At 43.5% G+C, this 27953-nt stretch overlaps 1 protein-coding gene and 1 pseudogene across 3 annotated transcripts in view; one reads left to right on the top strand and one right to left on the bottom strand.

The window, feature by feature from the left end:
- CENPH (centromere protein H) overlaps positions 1 to 13567 on the top strand; it is a 31715-nt gene extending 18148 nt beyond the window's left edge. For all 3 annotated transcript variants that reach the window (XM_060191256.1, XM_060191255.1, XM_007538037.2), the window contains 3 exons: positions 3217 to 3268; positions 5791 to 5954; positions 13372 to 13567. In XM_060191256.1, the coding sequence (XP_060047239.1) occupies positions 3217 to 3268; positions 5791 to 5954; positions 13372 to 13464 (309 nt within the window). In that variant the 3' untranslated portion in view covers positions 13465 to 13567. The remainder of the gene's footprint in view (positions 1 to 3216; positions 3269 to 5790; positions 5955 to 13371) is intronic.
- LOC132538775 (U2 spliceosomal RNA) lies at positions 5573 to 5731 on the bottom strand (annotated as a pseudogene).
- Positions 13568 to 27953: the final 14386 nt, after the last annotated feature.

The raw sequence follows: 27953 nt of genomic DNA, 5'->3' as shown, positions 1-27953 counted from the left end.
CTGTCTTCCCCTCCTCTTTCCATTTCTCTCTGTCCTATCCAACAACGATGACATCAACAGTAATAACTACAACAATAATAAAAAACAAGGGCAACAAAAGGGAAAATAAATTTTAAAAAAGATTCTTTAAAAAAATTTTCTTTAAGTATGTTCGTTCTCTCTCTCTCTCTTTCTCTCTCCTTCCACAGGGCTCCCAATAACTCTTTCTTGTATGGTAGTCTGCTATTTCATTGAGAAGTGCTTCATCTTTCCTAAACCTTTCTTCTGCAAGAGCTTTGAATTCAGAGTCTGATGGTTGGGCCTTCTACTATTGATATTCTCTCTTACACCTGACTAAGTCTATTTCTGAGGCCTCTTACCTCAACCTGAACTGTATTCAAAGTATCCTTTAGGCCCCACAGTTCTGTTTGGAGTTGTTTATTTGTTTGTTTTTCTGTACTTTGTAATTCTTTGGTAGTATAATTGCTGAATTCTGGAGTTTTATTTCTTTATTCCCTTTTGTTGCCCTTGTTTTTTATTATTGTTATTATTGTTGTTGTTGTTGATATTGTCGTTGTTGGATAGGTCATGAGAAATGGAGAGAGGAGGGGAAGACAGAGAGGGGGAGAGAAAGATAGACCCCTGCAGACCTGCTTCACCGCCTGTGAAGCGACTCCCCTACAAGTGGGGAGCCGGGTGTTCAAACCGGGATCTTTACGCCGGTCCTTGTGCTTTGCGCCTCGTGCGCTTAACCCGCTGCGCTACAGCCCAATTCCCCTCATTTTTTTAAATACTTTATTAATTTATTAATGCGAAATATAGGAAGAGAGATAGAGACAAATCACACTGGTACATGTGCTGTCGGGGATTGAACTCAGGACCTCATGCTTGAGAGTCCAGTGCTTTATCCATTGCACCACCTCCCAGATCATGATTTTAGTTTCTTGAATTGATTTCATAAAGGGTTTTCTGAACTTTGTCATTTTTTCTAGATATGTTTTCTAGATCTAGTTTCTGTCATTGCTATCTTTATCTGTTTCCTCATTTAGTGTAGATTTCATTGTTGTTCCAGTAGGAGGTGCTATGGCTAAGGTGTCTGATTTCCCTGTTTGTATATCTAGGTGGAGGAGGGGAGATTTTTATCCCGAGTCCCCTAGCTGGTTCTGTAACATTGATGTCAGTATAGGGTCTCTCTGCTGCTGTTTCAGCCTCTGTGGGGCAACAAGCAATGGAGACTCAAGAAGTCACAGTTGTAAACTGGTGAGTTTTTAGGTTTTTTTTTTTTTTTGGGGGGGGCGGTTCTCATTTTAATGAGAGATAAAGGTCCAGATAGAAACACCAGAGCACTGCTCAGCTATGGTTTATGGTGGTGCTAGAGATTGAACCTGGGACCTTGGACCCTCAGGCGGGAAAGTCTTAACCATTATACTGTTTTCCCAGCCCTGATCCCCCCCCCCCTTCTTTTTAACAGTCTTTTTGTTGCTAAAACTCAGACCTGGATGTGATGCAACATCTCTGAGTACTAGTTTTTAGTTCTAGGAATCATTCACTCACCCCCTTTCTGTCCACTGTGCCTGCACTATGAATTCACTGTTCTTAGAGGCTGTTTTTCTCTTTTGTTGCCCTTATTGTTTATCGTTGTTATTATTGTTGGCAAGGACAGAGAGAAATAGAGAGAAGAGGGGAAGACAGAGAGGGGGAAAGAAAGATAGACACCTTCACCACTTGCAAAGTGACCCCCCTGCAGGTGAGGAGCCAGGGGCTCAAACTGAGATCCTTGCACGGGTCCTTGCACTTCATATTATGTATGCTTAACCCAGTGTGCTACCACCCAGCTCCGTATTTTATTATTTTAATGAGAGAGATACAGAGAGAGACACCAGAACACTGCTCAGGTCTCACGGTGTTTCTAAGGATTGAACCTGGGACCTTGGATCCTCAGGCATAAAAGTCTTTTGCCATAACCATTATGCTGTTTTTTCGGTGCTCAGCTTTTATTTTCTATTACTTGTTTTTTAAACTTTCAGATAGAGAAAGAGGAAGAGCTATCATAGCACTATCCTACCATCCATGGAGCATCCCCTGGAGCCATTTGCTTCTCTCTGTTACTGGGACCCAAAACCAGGGTCTCACAGATGTTAAGGTGCATATCCCCCCAGAGTGCGCTGTCTCCCATTTTACTTTTGTTTTTAGCTCTGGAGGGTTTTGGGTCTGCTTAATTCCACTATTCTCTGCAGAGTGTCTCTCTCTCTGTCACTCTTTAAGTATCAGATAGAGAGGTATAGGGAAAGATGGAGGAGAAATATAGAAACACTACAACACTGCTTCGCCATCTGTGAAGCTTCCCCTGTGCATAGTAAAATGTTCGTTTTACTAGGTGTGCTACCTCCCAGCCCCAACATTAATTAATTATTTATTTATTATTGGAAAGAGACAAAGAGAAATTGAGGGGAACAAGGAAATAGTGAGGCAGAGAGACACCTGCAGACTTGCTTCACCACTTGTGAAGCTTCCCCACTGCAGGTAGGGACCAGGGGCTTGAACCTGGATCCTTGCGCACTGTAATGTGTTCACTTAACCAAGTGCACCACTGCCTGGCCACTACCGCACCCTCCCCCCACTCCAATTTAATTTTTGATTGTCACCTGGATTTCACCATACCAAGCCAGCATTTTTCTAATAGAAAGAGGAGGGACTAGGTGGTAGTGCACTTGGTTGAGCACACACATACTGTGCACCAAGACCCAGGTTCCAACCCCTACTTTCCACCTGTGGAAGGGAAGTTTCACATGCAGTAAAGCAGTGCTGCAGGAATTTCTCTCTATATCTCGCCCCCACCCCCAGTGCCTCTGTAAAGCAAAAAGGATAGAGAGAGAAAGGCAGAGATAGAGGGAGAGAGGAAAAGATACCACAGGACCAAAGCTTCATCCAGTGCAGTGGAGGGTGGGCTTGAACCTGGGCCGTGCACATGATGAAACCTGTGTCCTGTCCAGGTAAACTTCCTTGCAGGCCCACCATAGTTTAGGTTACTTTTTTGTTTTGTTTTGATTTGAGAAAGGACAGAGATAGGACAAAGCACTGTTCCACTGTCAAGTAGTTAAATTTTATTTGCTTTTGTCTATTGTATTCTCATTTGGGTAGTGCTGGGGTTCAAACTTAACAACCTCATACCTGTAAGCAGGCATTTTACTGCCTAGTCACCTCCATAACTCTAACCATTTTTATTTCTAATAACAGGAATCTTGGGATTTGGAGGAAAAATTGCTTGAGGTTAAAAAGAAGAGATTGGGTATGTAGAACCTTTTGACCTCATAGTCACAAAGAAAAAGGGCGTTGTTATTGTTTTTAGATAAGAGGCCGGAGAGTCCAGGTGGTGGTGCACCTGGATAGGTGCACACATTACAGTGTGCAAGGACGGACACAGGTCCAAGCCCTTGGTCACTACATGCAGGGGGAAAGCTTTGCAAGTGGTGAAGCAGGACTGCAGGTGTCTTTCTCTCTGTTCCCTCCTCCCCGCTCAGTTTCTTTCTGTCTCTATCCAATAATAAATAAATTAAAAGAAAAAATAGGTAAGAGGCAGAGAGAGAGACCATAGCACCAAAGCATCCTTTGGTGCAGTGGGGGCCAGGGGCACGACAAAGCAGCACACTTTTTTTTTTTTTAACCAGAGCACTATTCTGCTCTGGTTCATGGTGGTGCCAGGGACTGAACCTGGGACTTTGGAGCCTCAGGCATGAGAGCCTTTTTGCAAAACCATTATGTTATCTACTGCTGCCCAAGAAATTCCTTATTTTTCAAAGTCTTAAAAATTTGGACATAGAACGGAGCTAGGCGGTGGCGCATCTGGTTTAGCTCACACACTACAGTGTACAAGGACCCAGGTTCAAGCCCCTGGTCCGCATCTGCAGGTGGAAAGTGTCACAAGTGGTGAAACAGTTGCATAAGTAAGTAAAGATAATTAAAAAAAAAAAATTTTAAAGCATTTGGATGCAACATGCATGTTGCTTGACTTATTTTTTGCTGTCTCAGAATTTAAGATCACAAAATTAATATGATTATAGTGGGAGAAAAAATTAAATGGTACAGAAAAGTATATGAAAGCCATGTGTCCTTCTTCTGTGACTGCTGCTTAGTACATATCATTCCAAACCTTTTCCCACCCATATAAACGTACTTGTAAATATAAATTTTTACAAATATTTATTTATTCCATTTGTTGCCCTTGTTGTTTTATTGTTGTAGTTATAATTGTTGTTATTGATGTCATCATTGTTGGATAGAACAGAGAGAAATGTAGAGAGGAGGGGGGACAGAGGGGGAGAGAAAGACAGACACCTGTAGACCTGCTTCACCGCCTGTGAAGCGATGCCACTGCAGGCAGGGAGCTGGGGCTCGACCCGGGATCCTTACGCTGGTCCTTGTGCTTTGTACCACCTGCGCTTAACCTGCTGTGCTACCACCCGACTCCTGTAAATATAAATTTTTCACAGGTACAATTGAGACGTGTGATTCCACAATTTTTTCAGTTAATGAGCCTGGGATGACTTTTGTATTAAAATAAGTGAAATGTTCATTTCAAAAATAATAATAGAATATTCAAAGGTTTATTTCTCTGTAGAAAAAAATAGAAATAGTGTGGTCAGGGGTAATAGTAGGTAATAGTGTTGGTAGGTAATAGTGTTGGACTCCCAAGCATGAGGTCCTGAGTTCAATCCCCAGCAGCACATGTACCAGAGTGAAGTCTGGTTCTCTCTCTTTCCTCCTATCTTTCTCATTAATAAATAAAATCTTTTAAAAAAGAGAAAATTAGAAATAGAAAAGTATGTGTAGGAAAAGTTTGACTTTGGGAGTCTGGGCAGTAGTACACCTGGTAGAGTATACACATTACCAAGCCTAAAGACCTAGATTTAAGGTCCTAGTACCCACCTAGAGTTGGAGAGATTGGGGAGGCGGAAGCTTCATAAGTAGGTCTCTTTTTTTTTGGTCTCTCCTGATTTTTTTTTAAATTTATTTCTTTATTGGGGAATTAATGTTTTATATTCAACAGTAAATACAATAGTTTGTACATGCATAACATTCCCCAGTTTCCCATTTAATGAACTGGGATTCTTATGCGGGTCCTTGCACTTTGTGCCACGTGCACTTAACCCACTGTGCTACCGTCGACTCCTGAGGATATTTCTTTTTTTTTTATTATTACTAAACTTTTTCTTTTTTAAAGGATTTTATTTATTTAATTAAAAAAAAAAAGAAAGCAAGAAAGATAGGAGGAGAGAGAAAGAACCAGACATCTTTCTGGCACATGTGCTGCCGGGGATCGAACTCGGGACCCCATGCTTGAGAGTCCAAAGCCTTATCACCGCGCAAACTCCCTGACCACCCGAGGATATTTCTTAACATAAAATTTAAACGTGATTTACCTCATGAAAGTTATTTTTAGATTAAAATGCAGCTTATTACTACTCTGTAAATTAGCTAGAAACTGTTCTGCTTCGTAATTTAAAGAAATTTATTATTGTTTATTTATTTGATAGAGACAGCCAGAAATTGAGACACCTGCAGCCATGCTTAACTATTTGTGAAGCTTTCCCCCTGTAGGTGGACACCAGGAGCTCAAATCTGGGTCCTTGCACCTTGTAGCATGTGCGCTCAACCAGGTGCACCACTACTCAGCCCCTAATTTTATTATTTTTCAAGATTCCAGTAAGAATAGATACTACACTTGATCTTAGTCAAAAGGCCGAGAAATAATACTCAAGATTCTTATTTGTAGGATTATCATATATATTGTTTTTTTTTTTAACTTGCTAGAATTAAAACAAGCTTCAGAAACTAAGTTTTCAGAAATACAGACTGAAAAGAACAAAAAGAAAAATGATTTGGACAGAATGGAAGAATCAGACACTATAAAAACCATACAACAAAATCTACAGGTGGAAATACAAATTACTACAGTTATTCAACATGTGTTCCAGGTATGTTTATATGAGTTAGAAACATTAAAAATATTTTTTTTCCTAAATGGTTGATTTGATTGCATTGTTGACTTTCAGTTAGTCTTTGCTTTATGTTTTTATTTTTGGTTTATGTGGTTCCAAGGATCAAACCCAGGGCCTCACATACTCAAGACTTGCACTCAACTACTACGTGATATCCTCTGCCCTCAGTCTTTGATCTTAACTACCTACTGCAGGCTACTAAGGATGTGGCTCAGTAAATAGAGTAAACGTCTATTCTATTCTAGAATTAATGTATTTTTAATGCTGAAGGTTTGGATTTTTCATGATGGCCAGATTTATTTATTTATTAACGAGAGACAGGAGAAGAGAGAGATAATTCACTCTGGTTGATGTTCTGCAGGGGATCAAACTCAGAACTTTATCCACTGTGCCACCTCCTGGACTGGCATGATAGATCTTTTTTTTTTTTTTTTTTAAGAAAGGATTAATTAACAAAACTATAGGGTAGGAGGGGTACAATTCCACACAATTCCCACCACCCAATCTCCATATCCCACCCCCTCCCCAGTAGCTTTCCCATTCTCTATCCCTCTGGGAGCATGGACCCAGGGTCATTGAGGGTTGCAGAAGGTAGAAGGTCTGGCTTCTGTAATTGCTTCCTCACTGAACATGGGCGTTGACTGGTCGGTCCATACTCCCAGTCTGCCTCTCTCTTTCCCTAGTAGGGTGGGTCTCTGGTGAAGCTGAGCTCCAGGACACCTTGGTGGGGTCTTCAGTCCAGGGAAGCCTGGCTAGTATCCTGATGGCATCTGGAACCTGGTGACTGAAAAGAGAGTTACCATACAAAGCCAAACAAATTGTTGAGCAATCATGGACCCAAAGCTTGGAATAGTGGAGAGGAAGTGTTAGGGAGGGTACTCACTGCAAATTCTAGTATACTTCTGCTTTCTTACTTTGGTGCCATACTCCAAACTCAGTCAATTTCTGTTTTGGGCATGATAGATCTTAAGCATTTATAAATGGAATGATTTTAGTAGCTCTGTGAAGGTGTTATGTGCAGAACATTAGACTCCAAATTGGGAGATCCAAGAAGACGTGGGTGCAGGTAATAAAAATATGTATTTAGAATTCTGACTCCTACTTAATAGTTGCTGATGGTGAAGAGATTAACTTTTTTTTTTTTCGTTTTTTTTTTTTTTTAAGAAAGGATTAATTAACAAAACCATAGGGTAGGAGGGGTACAACTCCACACAATTCCCACCGCCCAATCTCCATATCCCACCCGCTCCCCCGATAGCTTTCCCATTCTCTATCCCTCTGGGAGCATGGACCCAGGGTCATTGAGGGTTGCAGAAGGTAGAAGGTCTGACTTCTGTAATTGCTTCCTCGCTGAACATGGGCGTTGACTGGTCGGTCCATACTCCCAGTCTGCCTCTCTCTTTCCCTAGTAGGATGGGTCTCTGGGGAAGCTGAGCTCCAGGACACATTGGTGGTGTCTTCAATCCAGGGAAGTCTGGCCGGCATCCTGATGACACCTGGAACCTGGTGACTGAAAAGAGAGTTACCATACAAAGCCAAACAAATTGTTGAGCAATCATGGACCCAAAGCTTGGAATAGTGGAGAGGAAGTGTTAGGGAGGGTACTCACTGCAAATTCTAGTATACTTCTGCTTTCTTACTTTGGTGCCATACTCCAAACTCAGTCAATTTCTGCTTTGGGCATGATAGATCTTAAGCATTTATAAATGGAATGATTTTAGTAGCTCTGTGAAGGTGTTATGTGCAGGACATTAGACTCCAAATTGGGAGATCCAAGAAGACGTGGGTGCAGGTAATAAAAATATGTATTTAGAATTCTGACTCCTACTTAATAGTTGCTGATGGTGAAGAGATTAACTTTTGAAACCATTAATTTGTTTCCTTGTTTAGAAAGTGATTGGGGGAGCTGGGCTGTAGAGCAGAAGGTTAAGCACAAGTGGCGCAAAGTGCAAGGACCGGTGTAAGGATCCTGGTTTGAGCCCCTGGCTCCCTACCTGCAGGGGAGTCACTTTACAAGCAATGAAGCAGGTCTGCAGGTGTCTATCTTTCTCTCCCCCTCTCTGTCTTCCCCTCCTCTCTCCATTTCTCTCTGTCCTATACAACAACAATAATAACTACAACAATAAAACAACAAGAACAACAAAAGGGAATAAATAAATAAATATTTTTTAAAAAAATGATTGAACTAAGGGCCAGGCAGTGGCTCACCTGGGTAAATGCTCATATTACAGAGCACAAGGTGTAAGTCCCTGGTCCCCACCTGCAGGGGAAAAGCTTCATGAGAGGTGAAGCAGGACTGCAAGGTGTGTCTCTGTCTCTCTCCCTCTCTCTCTACCCCCCCACAATTTCTGTCTCTATCCAATAATAACAAATAAAAAATAAAATTTAAAGTGATTGATCTAAACAAGACAATTCATATTAATTTTTTTAGCATCGTGTCTGTTCAAAATATATACTCAATCTTGACAGTTATGTCAAAAATGTGTATGTATTTTTTTATTCTGGAGGTTTTTGGAGTGCCTTTTGCATTATAAAATGTCTCCAACTGTAAAGATGAATTACCAGTTTTTGATTACTAAGGTATGTAATAAATGCTTTTGTTTTAATGGAGGTAGAGAGAGAGAGATACCACAGCACAAAGCTTTCTTTAATGTTCTTGGGGGCAGGCTCAAAATGACCACATACTAGACAAAGCAGCAGTCTGTCTAAGTGAGCTATTTTGCTAGCTTAATTAAATACTTTGTTATGTGTAATGGAAATTCCAGTTGTATGTGAAGCATATCCTTGGTCCTGTGTAAGTTCCTGTATTTCATAAGGAAGTCCTTCCCAGGTCTTACAACTACTTTTTAATTGCAGTGACCAAATCCCTGAGGCTAACTTCAAATGAAGAATTCTTTTTTTTAAAATTTTTATTTATAAAAAGGAAACAGTAACAAAAAACATAGGATAAGAGGGGTACAACTCCACACAATTCCCACCACCAAAACTCCATATCCCATCCCCTCCCTTGATAGCTTTCCTATTCTTTATCCTTCTGGGAGTATGGACCCAGGGTCATTATGGGGTGCAGAAGGTGCAGGATCTGGCTTCTGTAATTGCTTCCCTGCTGAACATGGGCATTGGCAGGTCGATCCATACTCCCAGCGTGTCTCTCTTCCCCTAGTGGGGTGGGGTTCTGGGGAGTCAGCTCCAGGACACATTGGTGGAGTCGTCTATCCAGGGAAGTCTGGTTGGCATCATGCTAGCATCTGGAACCTGGTGGCTGAAAAAAGAGTTAACATATAAAGCCAAACAAACTTGACTAATCATGAACCTAAAAGCTGAAATAGTTCATATGAAGAGTTGGGGGGGGTCTCCGTTTGTAGATAGTTAGTAGTCCTATTTTAGTTATATTCCAAAGGGCCCATGTGCCGGGCTAGCGTGGAGGTGCCTCTTCCCGGGCGCATACTCTCTGGGTTGGAGAGAATACCACCAGAGCCAACCTGGGCTGCTACTCACTCAGGACTCGAGGGAGATGACTCATGAACTGAGCTCGTGGTGGCGAGGCAATTCAATTCTTTATTGATCAGAGAGCCAAGGCTTTTAAAAGGCAGACCCAGAAACGGAAATGGCTTGACATGGTTTGGAAAGGGGCAGAGAAAGGCAAAAGGGCTGGGAAAAGTAGGAACTTCTTTAGCAACTTTTGTGAGGGTTTTAACTGGTAGGATTAATAATAACCTGCAGGCAGGGAGGGTCTTGAGGGTAGAAAGAAGATAGATCAAAGGAATGGAATGGGTGGGGATCTTTCAGGTGAAACAATGATTATGTAGATAATAAGGGAGCAGGCCATAGTATCTGGAATGCAGCGTACTTTATGAGGCAGGGAGTCTGATACAACGAGGCAAATCTTGGGGAGTCATGTCCCTCCTCGACCTCTCAGCAGAGAGAGAGAGACTTACAGGATGTACATGGCCCTCAGATCAAGCTCTGCCAGGCTCAACCACATCCTCACAATTTCCCAACACCCATGACTACACTAGTGTTTTTTTTGTTTGTTTGTTTGTTTTTTCCCTGAGCCTGTTATCTGATATGCAGGTGGATCCAAGTTATTGTCTGGGGAGATGAGGTCATGGCTGGAAAAAAGACCAGAAAGCTGGACCAGAGAAAAGAGTAGCTCCCAAATATGGAAAACATATATAAATATTGTTGACTATAAACCCTATCGATTTGATCTGATTCGGGGCACATATTTAGCTTAGGAGCCTATGTGACCTCTGCATCCCTGTAGATATGAGCTCACATTCTGTGGTCATGAGTAGGAACATTCCAAGCTTCTCCAATTTCAGGACCCATCTTCCTCAGGTGTAGCATAGAGTATGTTGTCCAGCTTTCCTTTGGAGGATGGAACATTCTCTACCTTTGTTGATCCAAGTTGAGGGAAAGGTCCTATGGGGGCCCACAAGGGTCTATTTTGTTGTTCCTAGTAGAGATGACCATAATAATGGAGAGAGGGATCTATTTGAGGTCTAGGCCCATCATGTCTGTGTGGGAATGTCAAGACTCCCCAAATAGTGCCCCAGTTGATGGGGTGGCCTGATAGTGACTAAAGAGTCAAGTATGCCAATCTCTTGCCCTTATTCAGCTTTTGCAGTCCTTGCTTTGATAAGGTTAGCGTTGGAGTAACTGAGGGAAGTGTAATAGGAAGTAGGAGAGGAGGGTATTTAAGTCTAGGTAAATACTATTTCATTAGGAACTTTATGGTGTCTTTGTAGGTCTTTCTAAACTTGCTTGCTTCATTTATTGACTCACTGCAGACTATTTTGCACTTTTGCTTTCCGGTATATATTTTGCCCTAATTTATGGATATGTGTACATATGCCCTATCTCATGGGACCTGGCCTATATCTAGGTTTTGGGGCTTTGTTAGGAAGTGAACCACCTGAAATGAAAGCAGAGAATCCTATGAAAGAAAAAGTCTCACCCGAGTAATGAGGCTGAATAATTCTATAAATGCAGATTTATTTTGATTTTTGAAAGTATTTTATTTTATTTTTGAGAGAGATGCAGAAACACCAGAGCACTGCTCAGCTCTGACTTATGGTGGTGCGGGGGATTGAACCTGGGACTTCGGAGTCTCAGGCGTGAGAGTTGTTTTTGTTTTTGTTTTAATGAATTATTTTCCCTTTTGTCACCTTTTTTTTTTTTATTGTTGTAGTTGTTGTTGTTATTGATGTTGTCATTGTTAGATAGGACAGAGAAATAGAGGAGGGGAAGACAGAGAGGGGGAGAGAAAGGTAGATCTACACCTGTAGATCAGCTTCACCGCCTGTGAAGCGACTCCCCTGCAGGTGGGGAGCTGGGAACTTGAACCAGGATCCTTATACTGGTCCTTGCGCTTTGTGCCACATGTGCTTAACACGCTGCGCTACCTCCCACTCCCTCACCTCAGTCTTATGGTGGTGCAAAGAATTGAACCTAGAATTTTAGACCTTCAGGCCTAAGAGGCTGTTGTATCCTTCAGACCTTTAACTTCTTTTTTTTTTTTTTATTATCTTTATTTATTGCCTAGAGACAGTCAGAAATCTAGAGGGAAATGGTGATAGGGAGAGAGACAGGGTCCTTGAGCATAGTAACATGTGCGTTCAACCATGTGTGCCACCACCCAGTGCCCCTTTAACTACTTTTTAAAAAAGATTTATTTATTTAAGAAAGAGAGAGGACTAGAACAACATTCTAGCACATGCTGTACCAAAAATCCTAGTTGGGGCCTCATGCATGAGAGTCCAGCTTTATTTACTACTCCACCTTCCAGGCTATAGTTGTTTTTGTTTGTTTGTTTGTTTTTGGTTTTGTTTTTTCTCCTCCAGGGTTACTGCTGGGGCTTTGTGCCTGCACTACGAATCCACTGCTCCTGGAGGCTATTTTTTCCCTTTTGTTACCCTTGTTGTTTATCATTTTTGTTGTTATTGTGGTTGTGGTTGCTGTCATTGTTGTTAGATAGGACTGAGAGAAGAGGGGAGACAGAGCAAAAGACACCTGCAGACCTGCTTCACCCCTATGAGGTGACCGCCCCTGCAGGTGAGGAGCCGGGGACTTGCACTGGGATTCTTGTGCCAGCCCTTGGGCTTTGCACCATGAGCACTTAACCTGCTGCACTACTGCCTGGCCCCCTACACTTGTTTTTTGTTTGTTAATAATCTTTATTTATTTGTTAGATACAGCCAGAAATTGAGAAGAGATGGGAGAGAGACAGGGAAACACTTGCAGCACTGCTTCACCACTTAGGAAGCTTTCCCCCTGCAGGTGGGACTGGGGGCCTGAACTTGGGTCCTTGCACATTGTAATGTGTACCACCACCCAGCCCCCACTACTGTTGTTGCTTTTAAAAATTTACTTTATTTTTTATACTTTATTAATTTATTATTGGACAGAGACAGAAATTGAGAGGGGAGGGGGAGTTAGAGAGGGAGAGAGACAGGTAGACATCTGCAGCCCTGCTTCACCACTCATGAAGCCTTCCCCCTGCATATGGGGACCAGGGGCTTGAACATGGGTCCTTGTGCACTGCAATGTGTGCGCTTAACCAGGTGCGCCAACGCCTGGCCCCTAAAATTTTATTTTTAAATAATTTCTACTAATTATGACCCAAAGCTTTGACTCCATTATCTACCACAAAATATTTTTGTTGTTCACCTCCCCCCACCCCCAGCTTCGGTATCTTTCCCTTTTTCGGGGTCTTACACTTTACAAGGCCTGAGAACTAAGCTTTTCTTTTTAAAATAGACCATATTACTTCTCTTAAATGGCAGTTTTAGTAATGGATGTACAAATGAATTCTGACTAGCTCTTCATGGGAGTTAATGCAAAGTATCCTTAACAAGAAAAAACTGGGAATCGGGCAGTAGCGCAGTGGGTTAAGTGCAGGTGGTGCAAAGTGCAAGGACTGGCTTAAGGATCCTGGTTTGAGCCCCCGGCTCCCCACCTGCAGGGGAGTTGCTTCACAAGTGGTGAAGCAGGTCTGCAGGTGTCTTATCTTTCTCTCCCCCTATCTGTCTTCCCCTCCTCCCTCTATCCATTTCACTCTGTCCTATCCAGCAACGACGATATCAATAACAACAACAATAACACAACAATAAAGCAAAAAGGACAAAAGGGAATAAATAAGTAAAATAAAAATAATTAAAAGAAATAACATATATTATTGATAAATTATAATCTTATAAGATCTTATAACATTATAAGATCTGTATAATTATAAGATCAAACTTAAAGTCTTACTAAAAGTAGAAATCAAGATACAAAGTCATGCTACTATTTTTTCTCATCTAGTAAATGTTTAAAGATCAGTGTTAAAAATGTTTTATAATCGTAATAATTTTTTAAAGTGCTTATGACCTTTTATTTTTTATTACAGAACCTGATTTTGGGGAGTAAAGTCAATTGGGCAGAAAATTCTAGCCTTAAGGAAACTGTTCTGCAGCTTGAGAAGAATTTTACTATGAACTAACAACAGTGCTATTTTCACAATTTTTGGTTTTGTCTTTGATATATTATTTAAATATCATTTTACAAATATATTTTAAAATGTTTTTAAAACTATTTTAACCATACAGAGGTGTTCTTGTTTGTATTTTAGCATGAAATCTGTTGCTTTGACTATCATAATTAACATGACTGACTTGCTCTGGGAGAATCCTAAAATCTTAGCCTTGGAATAGTCTTCAAAGATGTCCACCTTTCCATTGAATATACATTTTATGAAATATTCCTTGCATTCATAACTCTCACTTGGAATACTTCTGTGCATTTGTTAACCAAAATATTAGAACAGCATTTACCTCTCTAATTAGAGACTCAGTCTCATCCTTGGAAAAGAATGAACCAGAAGGGGCCAAGAGGCAGTACAACTGATTGAGTGCACACATTACAGTGCTCAGTGACCCCAGTTCAACTCCCCAGCCCCCACTTGCAGTAGGGAAGCATCTTGAGTGATGAAGCTGTGCTGCAAGTGACTCTCACCCTCTGTATCTCCCCCTTTCCCCTTAACCTCTCCTGTCTCTATCCTAAGTAATTTTTAAAAAATAATAAGGAATAAGAAGAGCATATTTAAAGTGTTAACAGTTGTTTATATGTAGTAAGATTGTGACTTTTGTGTTTCTAATTTAGCATGCATAAATATGTTAAAATAAAAGTATGACTGTTCTATTTGTTTTTGATTTTTTTAAGTTTTTTTAGTATTTATTTTCCCTTTTGTTGTCTTTTTTTAATTTCCCTTTGTTGCCCTTGTTTTATTGTTGTAGTTATTGTTGTTGGATATGACAGAGAGAAATTGAGAAAGAAGGGAAGACAGAGAGGGGGAGAGAAAGATAGACACCTGCAGACCTGCTTCACCGCCTGTGAAGTGACTCCCCTGGCAGGTGGGGAACCAGGGGCTCGAACTGGTATCCTTAAGCTGTTCCTTACGCTTTGCACCACGTGTACTTAACCTGCTGTGTTGCCGACCTACTCCTGTGACTGTGCTACTTTTTTTTTTTCCTTCCTTCTCGGTTACTGCACAAAATTTGACTGTTCTATTTTTAAAAAAACAGAACTTAACACCTTTAGATTATCCTATTACATTTTTTTTTCTTTTTCCGCCTCCAGGGTTATCGCTGGGGCTTGGTGCCTGCACTAGGAATATACTGCTCCTGGGAGGGCATTTTCTCCATTTTGTTGCCCTTGTTATTATTATCATTGTTGTTGCTAGGATAGAGAGAAATTGAGAGAAGGGAAGACGGGGAGAGAAAGATAGACACCTGCAGACCTGCTTCACTGCTTGTGAAGCAATTCCCCTGCAGGTGGGGAGCCGGTGGCTCGAACCGGTATCCTTACGCTGGTCCTTGGGCTCAACTCGACCCAGCGTTACTACCCGACTCCCTCCTGGAGGCTATTTTTTCCTTTTTGTTGCCCTTGTTGTTTTATCATTGTTGTTACTGCTGTTGTTGTTGGATAGGACAAAGAGGAATTGAGAGAGGAAGGGAAGACAAAGGGGGAGAGAGAGACACATGCAGACCTGCTTCACCATTTGTGAGGCGATCCCCTCCCTGCAGGTAGGAGTCCATGACTTGAACCGGGATCCTTAGGTTAGTCCTTACACTTAACCCACTGTGCTACTACCCAGCCCCCTCCCCATTCCATTTTTTTAGAAAACTGTCACTCAAGAGCCAGCAAGGGCCAGACTGCACCTGGTTAAGTTCACGTGTTACTAAACACACGGACCCAGGTTCAGGTCCCCCGTCCTCAACTTCAGAGAGGAAGCTTCATGTATTGTGAAGTAGTGCTGCAGATGTTTCTCTCTCTCTATCCCCCTTCCCTCTCAATTTCTCTCTGTCCTATCAAATAAACAAATTAAAAAATAAAGCTAAAATACATTTTTAAAAAGTGGTTCGGGAGGTGGCTTAGTGGATAAAGCATCAGACTCTCAAGCATGAGGTCCTGAGTTCAGTCCCTGGCAGCACATGTTCCAGAATGATGGTCTGGCTCTTTCTCTCTCCACCTATGTTTCTCATTAATAAATAAAATCTTTTTTAAAAAATGACAATAAACAAGGGCAACAAAAGGAAAAAAAAATTTTAATATTTTTTAAAAAAAGGTAATGGTATACTCAACTGAGTGCACACAGTACCATGTGCAGGAACTCAGCTTTGAGTCTTAGTAGTCTACCCGCAGAGGGTACATATGAGTGGGGAAGCTTCACAAGCAGTGAAGCAGGTTTGCATGTGCCTTTCTGTCTCCCCCTCTCCTCTCAATTTCTTTGTTTTATCAGATAAAATACTGATAGGAAAAAATAGCTACCCAGAGCAGTAGATTTGTAATTCCAGCACCAAGCCCCAGTGATAGCAACCCTGGTGGCAATTGAAAAAAAGAAAAGAAAACATCATTCCAACCCTTTATTAATTTGGAGCTGCTGTAATTTTTAGAGTGTAGTTAATTAGCATCCTTGGAGGAAACTGTTAAGAAAAAAAAAAAACTGCAGGGAGTCAGGTGGTAGCACAGCGGGTGTTAAGCATACATGGGGAGAAATGCAAGGACCAGAGTAAGGATCCCGGTTCCAGCCCCGCCCCCCACCTGCAGGAGGGTCACTACCTGGTGAAGCAGGTCTGCAGGTGTCTATCTTTCTCTCCCCATCTCTCTTCCCCTCCTCTCTCCATTTCTCTCTGTCCTATCCGACAACAATAGTAACCACAATGGGGAAGATGTAAAACCCTAGCCCTGGGTGGGGGTAGATAGTATAATGGTTATGCAAAGAGACTCTCATGCCTGAAGCTCCAAAGTCCTAGGTTCAATCCCCCACACCACCATAAGCCAGAGCTGAACAGTGCTCTGGTAAAAAAAAAAAAAAAAAAAAAACCTAGTCTTAGCACTATTTAATCCTATCAATAGTAATACAACATGTGAGGGGGTGGATAGATTTAATATCTCAAGTTTGCCAACTGCCTAGACCATAGCCCTAAGCACAAATACTAGCTTTTGCTAATATTTATCTTACACTTGCAAAATGATCAAACTCTGATAAGGGGATTAGTTGTTTATGGATCTCTACAAATGTGTCCAAAAATAAAGCTCAGCAAACATCTAAATCAACTATAACCTTAGGCCAGATAGATCAAGACCTTCTGACTTTGTATGTATTTAAAATACAAAGAGGTTTAGACACCACTAAAAACATTCAAATCATAGTGAAGTCAAGTATACTAATGTAGATACTAAACCCCCAACTAACCTGACTATAATAATTATTGATATTTTAACTCTCTCTAAGACTATAGGAAACCCCTTGCACCCTTTTTAAGACCCACATTTCTCCTAGTCCTGGTACCTTTAGGATATGCCCATACTTCTTGAAATTCCTTCTCTATGATTCCTTACCGCCATACCAACTTCAACCAAATTGCTACTGGTGCTGCCACATCGCATTATGCTGCTATCAAAATCCTACTGTGGACTACCAGAGATACCAGCCTAAGAAGTCAACCTTGCAACTCTTCATATCTGGTGAGACCTTTCCTAACACATGGGAGTAACTATATCCAAATTAGATGGCACGTCATTCAGATTTAGGGCTTAGAGTACTGGATACAAGTTCTAGGGCTTAGAGTATCCATAAGCAAGCGGCAATCATATAACTCAAAGTCGAAGTGCTTAATAATGGTTGAAGTGCCTAAAGAAGGCATCATAAATTCTGTAATTGATTGGATTTAGACCACATTAACTGGGCAATCTGGCAGAAAGGCCCAAAGAAGACAGATCCCAAAAACCTAACACAGGTTGAACTCAACAAATGATACTCAATGCCTAAACAACTGAGAGAAAATCTAAGATAAAGAAAGGTCTACAAAAAGTTGGATAAGGGCAAGAGACTTGCCCTGTTGTATACTTTACATTGGGTTGTTCTAGTTCTCCCCCGCCAAGAGAATTGGATCAGTCCTGCTAATTTCGCGGGCCCACTTGGCCCCGCCCCGAGGAACCCTGCCAGGGTGCCAGAGTTTCAGAGTTCGAGAGTAAGAGAGAGTTCGGGAGTTGCAGAGTTGGAGAGTGGCAGAGTAAGAGAGAGTGCTTGCGCCGCCGCAAAGAGACAGCAGAGTTCTGTTTGGTCATTAGTTTGGTTTAGTTTCTAAATCGTTGTTCCTGAATAAAGAAATACAGCTTCCCTGCCCAGCCGTACGTCTCTGGTCGTCTCTGTTACCCGCCCGTGAAGCTAGCCCAGCCGGCTGGAGCCTCCGAAATTTTAACAACAAATGGCGCCTACGTGGACCTGACCTGCGCATCTCTCAGATAAGTAAAGACAATTTGGCTACCTATGCACTATGGCCTTCTCTTCTGCTTGTGAAGAGATCTCCAAAGGCCTCTGCTCTTTCTTCACGAGACTGTTTTGCTGTTTCTGGAACATTTATCTCTGGACCACTCTGTGGTTTCCACTCGCTCGGGTGAACTCAGAACAGCCAGCAGGAATAGCCAGCGGGCGGGAGGCGAGGCGCGGAGCTGCTGTTTCCACCTGGTTAAACAGCCAGCCAGCAGGCTGTGCCCAGACAACCCCATGCACCGTGCCAGCAGCCCCGCAGCCCACAGGAGCCCGATGCCACCACACAGGAGCCCGATGCCAGCACGCTGGAGCCCGATGCCAACACGCTGGAGGCCGATGCCACCACGCAGGAGCCCAATGCCAGCACGCAGGCCAGCCCACAGGAGCCGGCTCTCCACCGCATGGCGCAGGGCACTGGATGCGTGATCCCTCCACACTGCTCGGCCACTGTGAGCAGGGCAGCAGACATGGCAGGGCCATGGGGCAGGGCCGCAGCAGCCTATCATGGCCGCCACCCCTGGGCACCTAGGCCCACGCCTTCTACAAAGCTGGCCTGCCTGCCCTCTTGCTATAAATTCTGGAACGATCCTGGACCCCCGGGCTCCCTGCCGAAACTGGGCACACGAGATCTCCAGCTGCCGGTCCGGTCTGAAGGCAGACAAGCTGGAGTACGCAGAGATTTGTGCAGAGATCGCAACCTGCAATTCCTAGAAGTGAAGCTGCCCAAGAGACCACCACTGGACAACGCACTCCCCCAACAACTAAGACAGTACAGATTTAAATTTGTGTTTAAAATGACATGTCTTCGTAACAAAGGTTTCTCTCCTTGTGTATTAATGACCATGTTTATGTGTGTGTTTAAAGTTTGGTAAACAGTAACTTTAAGGCTAAATTCTTACTAGACAAAGTTAAATGAAAAAGGTTTTCAACATAATTCTCATAAAGATAAAATTAACTTACATTTAAAGTCTGAGGTAAAAATTAGTTAACAATCAATATATTTTAACTAAGTTGGTCTAAACAAAAGGTTAAATAGACTTGTTGATATGTAAAACTCTCCATTACCTTCGCTATTAGAAATGGTAGATCGCACAATGGCTATGGTAATTATTCTCATGCCTGAGGTTTCCTTTCCTGAGTACGTGACTCCATCTTGAATGGGTGTAACAAAAGGTTAAAAGACGTTGTTGATATGTAAAAGTCTCAAATTCCTTCTCTATTAGAAATATGCTAATAACAAGTTTTGTTTCATAGTAAGTAAATTGCAGCCAGCTGCCTTTGGGACTCTAGGCCGTTCCCCGCCCCCATGCAAATGCCGTCGAGGCAAGTAGCCCCCCAGAGGCAAGAAATATATTTTTTTTTAAGCTGATAAAGTTTAGCCCACAGAGGCAGAAATGGCCCCCTCAGGCTTTCCCTTGGCAGCACACTGGTTCTTGTTACTTGCTTACATGTTTCTCCATGTTTGTGCCAGTTTCTTTTTTTAAAAATGCCTGTATGATATAGGTTTCTGTTCACCTCACACCCTTGATACTGTAGTCATTTAGTTAAAAAGAAAAGGGGGAATTGTTGTATGCTTTACATTGGGTTCTAGTTCTCCCCCGCCAAGAGAATTGGATCAGTCCTGCTAATTTCGCGGGCCCGCTTGGCCCCGCCCCAAGGAACCCCGCCAGGGTGCCAGAGTTTCAGAGTTCGAGAGTAAGAGAGAGTTCGGGAGTTGCAGAGTTGGAGAGTGGCAGAGTAAGAGAGAGTGCTTGCGCCGCCGCAAAGAGACAGCAGAGTTCTGTTTGGTGATTAGTTTGTCTTAGTTTATGAATCGTTGTTCCTGAATAAAGAAATACAGCTTCCCTGCCCAGCCGTTGTCTCCGCGTCTCTGTTACCCGCCCGTGAAGCTAGCCCGGCCAGCTGGAGCCACCGAATTTTAACAACATTGCCCACTTAAGAGACTTGCCTGTTTGAGGCTGGGAGTACGGATCGACCAGTCAACACCCATGTTCATCAGGGAAGTAATTACAGAAGCCAGACCTTCCACCTTCTGCATCCCACAATGATCTTAGGTCCATACTCCCAGAGGGATAAAGAATAGGAAAGCTAAAGAATAGGGATACGGACATCTGGTGGTGGGAATTGTGTGGAGTTGTACCCCTCTTATCCTATGGTTTTGTTAATGTCTCCTTTTTTAAATAAATAAATAAAAAGAAATATATATATATATATATAATGGCCTGTTTGGTCAGTGTCACACTATTTGATCATCTGGGGCCCTAATTAAGGAATCCTTGGATTCCCATACACATATGATGGGCCTTGACTTCTAAAGAGTCCCTCTCTTGGGGAGTTGGGCGGTGGCACAGTGGGTTAAGCGCATGTGGCGCAAAGCGCAAGGACCGGTGTAAGGATCCCGATTCGAGCCCCCAGCTTCCCACCTGCAGGGGAGTCGCTTCACAGGCGGTGAAGCAGGTCTGCAGGTGTCTATCTTTCCCCCTCTCTGTCTTCCCCTCCTCTCTCCATTTCTCTCTGTCCTATCCAACAATGAACAACATCAACAATGGCAATGATAATAACCACAATGAGGCTACAACAACAAGGGCAACAAAAGGGGGAAAAATGGCCTCCAGGAGCGATGGATTCATGGTGCAGGCACCGAGCCCAGCAATAACCCTGGAGGAAAAAAATTAAAAATAAAGAGTCCCTCTCTCCACTACCACTGGTCGCTTCCATAAAGAACAGCGTCTTGTGGGCCCTCTCAGGACCTTGGCTCTACCATAAAGCAATGATAGTAGGAATTACCCCAGTCTCTGAAGGGAGGCCCTGCCACTCAAAAAAGACTGGTCGTGAAATGAGTGCAGCCTGCAGTGTTCCTCAGATGTGACCATGAGCTATAAGCTCAGACCAATAGGGACTTAAGAGGTTACACAGGCTCTGGCGCTAAATATAAATATGCATATGGGCCTGGAGCAGGTGGATGGAGGTAAGTAGTTAATTCTAGCCACAAAAAAAAATATATATAAGAATGGGAGCTACTCCCTTCCCTAATCCAACCTTCTATCCCTTTTCACCACTCCAACACCGTTCTCTCATGTTGTTAAAATTCGGAGGCTCTAGCTGGCCAGGCTAGCTTCACGGGCGGGTAACAGAAACGACCAGAGACATACGGCTGGGCTGGGAAGCTGTATTTCTTTATTCAGGAACAACGATTCATAAACTAACCCAAACTAATCACCAAACAGAACTCTGCTGCCTCTTTCCCCCGCAGCAGCGCCAAACACACTGGAACTCTGGAACTCTCTCGGGGTTCCTTGGGGCGGGGGACAAGCGGGCCCGCGAAACTAGCAGGATTGAACCAATTTTCTTGGCAGGGGGAGAGCTAAAACAACCCAATGTAAAGCATACAACACTCTCAGATAGTATTCTTATCCAACCTCAGGCTAACTACCAAACTCAAGCAAAACTACTATAGTTGTGTGTCCCCCTGCCCTGAGGTGCTCGTGACTTACCTTTAGAGAGGTGTGTGTCAGGAACATGCCTAAAATGGTTCTCCTAGCTTTCTTCTACCCTAAAATCCCTAATCTCATCTGCTCTGATCCTGTTTTCTGGTTCCTGTTCATTAACCATCTTGTCTCAATTTAGGTCATGCCACCTTCCAGACACCAAGTTACAGGTGCTACCATGACTCCATCTCAACTTCTCTGGGCAGACGACCTCACCAATGTGTCCTAGACCCTCCCATCTCCAGAGTTCTGGCCCACTAGGGAAAGACAGAAACAGGCTGGGAGTATGAAGCGACCTGTTAATGCCTATGCTCAGTGGAGAAGCAGCTACAGAAGCCAGAACTCCTACCTTCTGCTCCCCATGAACAACCTTGATCCATACTCCCAGCGAGGGAGAAGTGATAGGATGAAGATAAGAGGACTCTGCTCTCCAGTTCCATGAGCACCCAGTGTTGGTATGCTTCTGGATTCTGCTTGTGAAGCGTTCTATTTTTATCATCACACTGGGTTCTCTTTGTGTTGCTTGCAGTGTGTTCTGTTTGCATGTCCACTGTTGGCTGGGCACCCCCCTGCCTCCGGGATATTGGTTTGGCCCTCGCTCCCCCTGCCTCTGGGACATTTGGTTTAGTCCTCACTGGTTCAAGCTTTTTCCTTCTCCCCGCCCCCTATCATACGTATTTCCTTGTTCCTGACTCTTCCACCTCAGGAGGGAGGTAGGAGAGATACAGGACAGAATTGTGTTGTGATTAGGTTGTTGGACTGCATCCCTGCTTGTGGATAAAGATTGAACTGCGTTCTTAGCTCAGCCATGAGTCCCTGGTCATCTCTGTCTCCTGCCCGCAAAGCTAATCTGGCAAAATGGCGCCCGAACAGGGACTAATACCAATGTGGGACCTAACCCACCCATCCACCAGATAAGTAAAGCCGTTTGGCTACCTATCCACTATGGGCTGCAGTTGCCGAGGTGGGTGCAGCATTCGGTCCTGCTGCTGTCTCGCTCTCCACGTCTTTTGGCCACCGCAAGCCGCAGAGTCCATGAGAACACGGGTCCTGCCATCACCTCCACGGAGTCACTCTGGGCCACACTTTGGTTCCCTGATTGGGAAACTTTGGTTCCTCGTGGCCGTGATCCTGGAGCTTGGGAGATATGCGGAGATTTCCCCTGGGACTTTCTGGACTACCTTTCGCATGTTTCCCGCAAAGAGAGACTACTCTGACCTGGGGAGCATTCTCCATTGCCCTGCTGGTCCCCAAAAGTGGAGACGTGGTTTTTTCTGCCATCCTGATTCAGTTCTTTCTTCTATGGGAAGACGTTTTTAAAAATGGGTGTCTGCAGCAATCCAGCAAAAACCGCCAGAAGCACCCTAAATGGAATTTCAAAGAGCTTTTTGGACTGGGACACCCTCCGGGGACTCATGATGCTACACAGTGAGATCTCGATAATCTGGTTCAAGAAATCCATTTGGACCCCTGTTCTCTGACATTGCCCACAAGATGGCATGACTACAATGCACCCCCTGAAACCATAACGTGACCTGGCACAACCTAAAGAAACAGATTCACAGACTCCAAAGCTCACTCTCTACAGAAAAGCAGAATTCCGGTGGCTGATCTTCCCCATCAAGGCAGACGTGCATCATTTCACCCCCTGGCATCTCTTCCGTGATCATCTGCTTTGGACTGGCACTTCTATCAGACTTGCTGGTACACCTCTTGGACACTTTACACAACTTCCCTTTACACTGCTGGGTTTCTCAAAGACTGACTGCAGCCAGCTGCCTTGAGAATCTATAGGCCACACACACCCCCCTTGCTAGGTAATGCCCACAGCGGCAAGAAACACCCGTTGAGGCATGAAGCGCCCCCAGAGGCAAGAGATGCCACAGAGGCAGGAAATGTCCTTCAGACTGATAGGCCTTGCCCACAAAGGCAAGAAACACCCCCCTCAGGCCTTCCCTTGGCATCACACTGGTTCTTGTTGCTCTCTTACTTGTTCCTCCATGTCTTGTGCCAGTTCTTTTGAAAATGCCTGTACAACATAGGTTTCTGTTCACCCCACACTCCTGATACTATGGCCATTAGTTAAAAAGATGGGGAATTGTTGGTATGCTTCTGGATTCTGCTTGTGAAGCCTTCTATCATCACATTGGGTTCGCTTTGTGTTGCTTGTGATGTGTTCTGTTTGCATGTCCACTGTTGGCTGGGCACCCCCCTGCCTCCGGAATATTGGTTTGGCCCTTGCTCCCCGGTAAAATCCATTTTTTTTTTTGCTCTCAGCCTGTATTCACCTATACAAGTTGTATAAGCAGCCCTCTTTGTTCAGGGTCCAGAATTCTTTAAGAGCATGAGCTCTTTCTGTGGTCCATTAAAATTAATCAATTTTTTCCTCTTCCTGAATCCATTTTGCCGGATTAAATTCACGGGTGGGAGACAGAGACGACCAGGGACTCATGGCTGAGCTGAGAACGCAGTTCAATCTTTATTCACAAGTGGGAATGCAGTCCAACAACCTAATCACAACACAATTCTGTCCTGTATCTCTCCTACCTCCCTCCTGAGGCGGAAGAGTCAGGAACAAAGGAAATACGTATGATAGGGGACAGGGAGAAGGAAAAAGCTTGAACCAGCGAGGACTAAACCAAATGTCTCAGAGGCAGGGGGAGTGAGGGCCAAACCAATATCCAGGAGGCAGGGGGGTGCCCAGCCAACAGTGGACATGCAAACAGAAAACATCGCAAGCAACACAAAGCGAATCCAATGTGATGATAAAAACAGAAGGCTTCACAAGCAGAATCCAGAAGCATACCAACAACCCAGAGAGAGAGAGAAGGAAAAGGAGAGGGACATATGGAGGTAATTATGAGGTCATGAGTGGCTTAGAGGGAAAGAGGATTGAATCAGGAAAAGAAGGGGCAATTATGTATAAATGTGAACAGATAGTTGTAGAGATGATGCTTGGCCCATGTATAAAACTTTAAGGAACTGTGGTGGATTACCGTGGGGAGAATGAAGATTCAGAACTCTGGTGGTGGGAATGGTGTAGATTCAAACCCTGTTGACATGTAATTCTGTAATACAAAAATGTGAGGGGAGAGAGTTGGGTAGTAGGGCAGCGGGTTAAGCGCAGGTGGTGCAAAGTGCAAGGATCAGTGTAAGGATCCCGCTTCAAGCCCCAACTCGAAAAGAGAAAAGAAATAAATATTAAAAAATATATATATAGATAGATAGATAGATAGATCCCGGTTCAAGCCCCTAGCTCCAAAAGAGAAAAGAAGTAAATATTTAAAAAATATAAATATATATATATATATATAGATCCCAGTTCAAGCCCCTAGCTCCAAAAGAGAAAAGAATATATATGTATTTAAAAATTAAAAAAGAAAAGCATTATTTTGATAAATGCCTTTCTGATGAAAAGATACAGCATTAAGGGGGTCAGGCAGTAGCACAATGGGTTAAGTGCACATGACCCAAAGCACAAGGACCTGTGTAAGGATACCCATTCGAGCCCCGGGCTCCCCACCTGCAGTGGTGTCGCTTCACAAGCAGTGAAGCAGTCTCAAAGTTCAGGATTTCACAATAGTCATTTCACATCAGGTCCAGTCATTTCTTCTTGAGCTGAAAAGACAAATTACATTCCTTCTTAATAGCCAACAAATAATAATAGGTTTTTCTGTCTGGGGAAGGGGTATTGAGATAGATGAGTTTGTTTACTACCAGTTATTTATGGACCTTGGCTCCTGCACTACCTCATATTCCTAGCAGCTAACTTTCTTACTTTTTTAAAGTATTTTTTAATATTTATTTCCTTTTGTTGCCCTTGTTTTATTGTTATTATTGTTGTTGTCGTTGTTGGATAGGACAGAGAGAAATTGAGAGAGGAGGGGAAGACAGAGAGAGGGAGAGAAAGACACCTGCAGACCTGCTTCACCACCTGTGAAGCGACTCCCCTGCAGGTGGGGAACCCAGGGCTCGAACCGGGATCCTTACACAGGTCTTTGTGCTTTGCACCACCTGCGCTTAACCCACTGCGCTACCGCCCGACTCCCACCTACTTTCTTTTTAAAAAATATTTTTACTGGGAGTCGGGTGGTAGCGCAGCTGGTTAAGTGCATGTGGCGCAAAGCGTAAGGATTGGCTTAAGGATCCCCGTTGAGCCCCAGCTCCCCACCTCCAGGGGAGTCGCTTCACAAGTGGTGAAGCAGGTCTGTAGGTGTCTCTCTTTCTCTCCCCATCTATGTCTTCCCCTCTTCTCTCCATTTCTCTCTGTCCTATCCAACAATGACAACATCAATAACTACAACAATAAAACAACAAGGGTAACAAAAGGGAATAAATAAATATTAAAAATATATAATTTTTTAAATTTATTATTGGATAGAGACAGAGAATTGGAAGGGGAGAGAGACAGAGAGACACATGCAGTCCTGTTTCACCACTTGTGAAGCTTCCCCCCTACAGTGGAGACCAGGAGCTTGAACCTGGCTCCTTGTGCACTGTAATGGGAGCACTTAACCAGGTATGCCACCACCTGGTCCCTCCTTCCTTCCTTTCTTTTTAATTTTTTATATTTATTTTCTCTCTTTTTTTAAATAATTTATTTCTTTATTGGGGAATTAATGTTTTACATTCAACAGTAAATACAATAGTTTGTACATGCATAACATTCCCCAGATTCCTATTTAACAATACAACCCCCACTATGTCATTCATCATCTTTCATGGACCTGTATTCTCACCACCCACCCACCCACCCCATATTTTCTCTTTTGTTGCCCTTTTTTTTTATTGTTGTAGATATTGTTGTTATTGATGTTGGCATTGCTAGATAGGACAGAGAGAAATAGAAAGAGGAGGGGAAGACAGAGAGGGAGAGAGAAAGTGACTCCCCTGCAGGTGGGGAGCTGGGGGCTGGAACTGAGATCCTTCCTCCGGTCCTTGGGCTTCAAGCCATGTGCACTTAACCCACTGCGCTACTGCCCAACTCCCCCTTTCTTTCTAGTTGAGAGGGAGAAAGGAGCTACTTCTCCGTTGCTTGTGAAGTTTACATCCTGCAGGCACACCCATATGTTATATGGGGCTCAAATCCAGATCAACACACACACTATTGCACTTTATCATGTGAGCTGTATCCTGGCTTTATGATGGAACAGGACATTGAACCTGGGACCTTGGAGCCTCAGGCATAAGAGCCTCTTTACATAATCATTATGCTATCTCCCCCACCCAGGAAAAATATTTTTACTAGCCTTTTTTGCTGCTGTTCAGCAGGAATGGATGTATGGGTTCTGGATTGATTCATGTACAAATGAAAGGTTTGTTCCCAGGTGAGTCATTTGTGATCTCTAGAAATGGACTAAGCCTGGGAGAAGTATTTTATTTTTTAATTAATTAATTTCCTTTTTGTTGCCCTTGTTGTTTTTATTCTTCTAGTGGTTATTGTTGTTGTTATTGATGTTGTCATTGTTGAATAAGACAGAAATGGAGAGAGGATGGGAAGACAGAGAGTGGGAGAGAAAGATAGACACCTGCAGACCTGCTTCACCGCCTGTGAAGTGACTCCCCTGCAGGTGGGAAGCCAGGGGCTCGAACTGGGATCCTCATGCCAGTCCTTGCGCTTTGTGCCACATGCACTTAACCCACTGCGCTACCGCCTGAATCCCTTTTTAAATTATTAGTGATTTATAAAACTATCAGATAATAGGGGTATCATTCCCGGCACCAGAGTTTTGTGTCCTCATTCCCATCCAGATTCCCAGTAACAAAAGTTTTGGGTCTTGGTGAAATTGCAATTCAGAGCCCTCTGGTTATCTTCCCCTAACATTTCCACTCTCTGGGAGTACGGACCAAAGTTCTTTTTGGGGTGCAGAAGGTGTGAGTTCTGGCTTCTGTAATGCTTTTCTGCTGGACCTGCACATTGGCCAGTGGATCTATACCCTCAGCCTGTCTCTTATCTTTCTCTAGTGGGGTAAGGGCTCTGGAGAGGAAATTCCAGGGTATGTTGGTAAGATCATCTGCCCAGGGAGTTCAGGAAAGAATCCTAATAGTATATGCATCTTGATTGAAAGTTGTCGAGACATAAAGCAGGACAAAATGTATAATAGACTGTCACCCCATCCCGCCGTCTGTTCCCGCCGACCAGCCTGCAGCCCAGCAACCTGCGGCCCAGGAACTGGTTTGGTTCTTGCAGGTGCCATGTCTGGCTCCTCCAGTGTCCCAGCTATGAGGAAGGTGGTTCAGCAGCTCGAGCTGGAGGCTGGACTGAACCGCGTGAAAGTTTCCCAAGCAGCTGTAGACTTTAAACAATTCTGTCTGCAGAATGCTAAGCATGACCCCTTGCTGACCGGAGTGTCTTCAAATATGAATCTCTGGAGTAGGGCGGTAGTACAGTGGGTTAAGCGCAGGAGGCGCAAAGTGCAAGGACCAGAGTAAGAATCGGGGTTCAAGCCCCTGGCTCCCCACCTGCAGGGGAGTCCCTTCACAGGCGGTGAAGCAGGTCTGCAGGTGTCTATCTTTCTCTCTCCCTCTCTGTCTTTTCCTCCTCTTTCCATTTGTCTGTCCTATCCAACAACAACTAAAACAAGGGCAACAAAAAGAAATAAATAAATAAGAAAGTCTGTTCCTGTGTGGAGGGTAGATAGCATAATGGTTATGCAAATAGACTCT

The sequence above is a fragment of the Erinaceus europaeus genome, chromosome 5, assembly GCF_950295315.1.
Source record: "Erinaceus europaeus chromosome 5, mEriEur2.1, whole genome shotgun sequence".
NCBI classification, from domain to species: Eukaryota; Metazoa; Chordata; class Mammalia; order Eulipotyphla; family Erinaceidae; genus Erinaceus; species Erinaceus europaeus.
The sequence above is the reverse complement of the archived record's forward strand: the minus strand, read 5'-3'. Positions and strand labels throughout refer to the sequence as shown.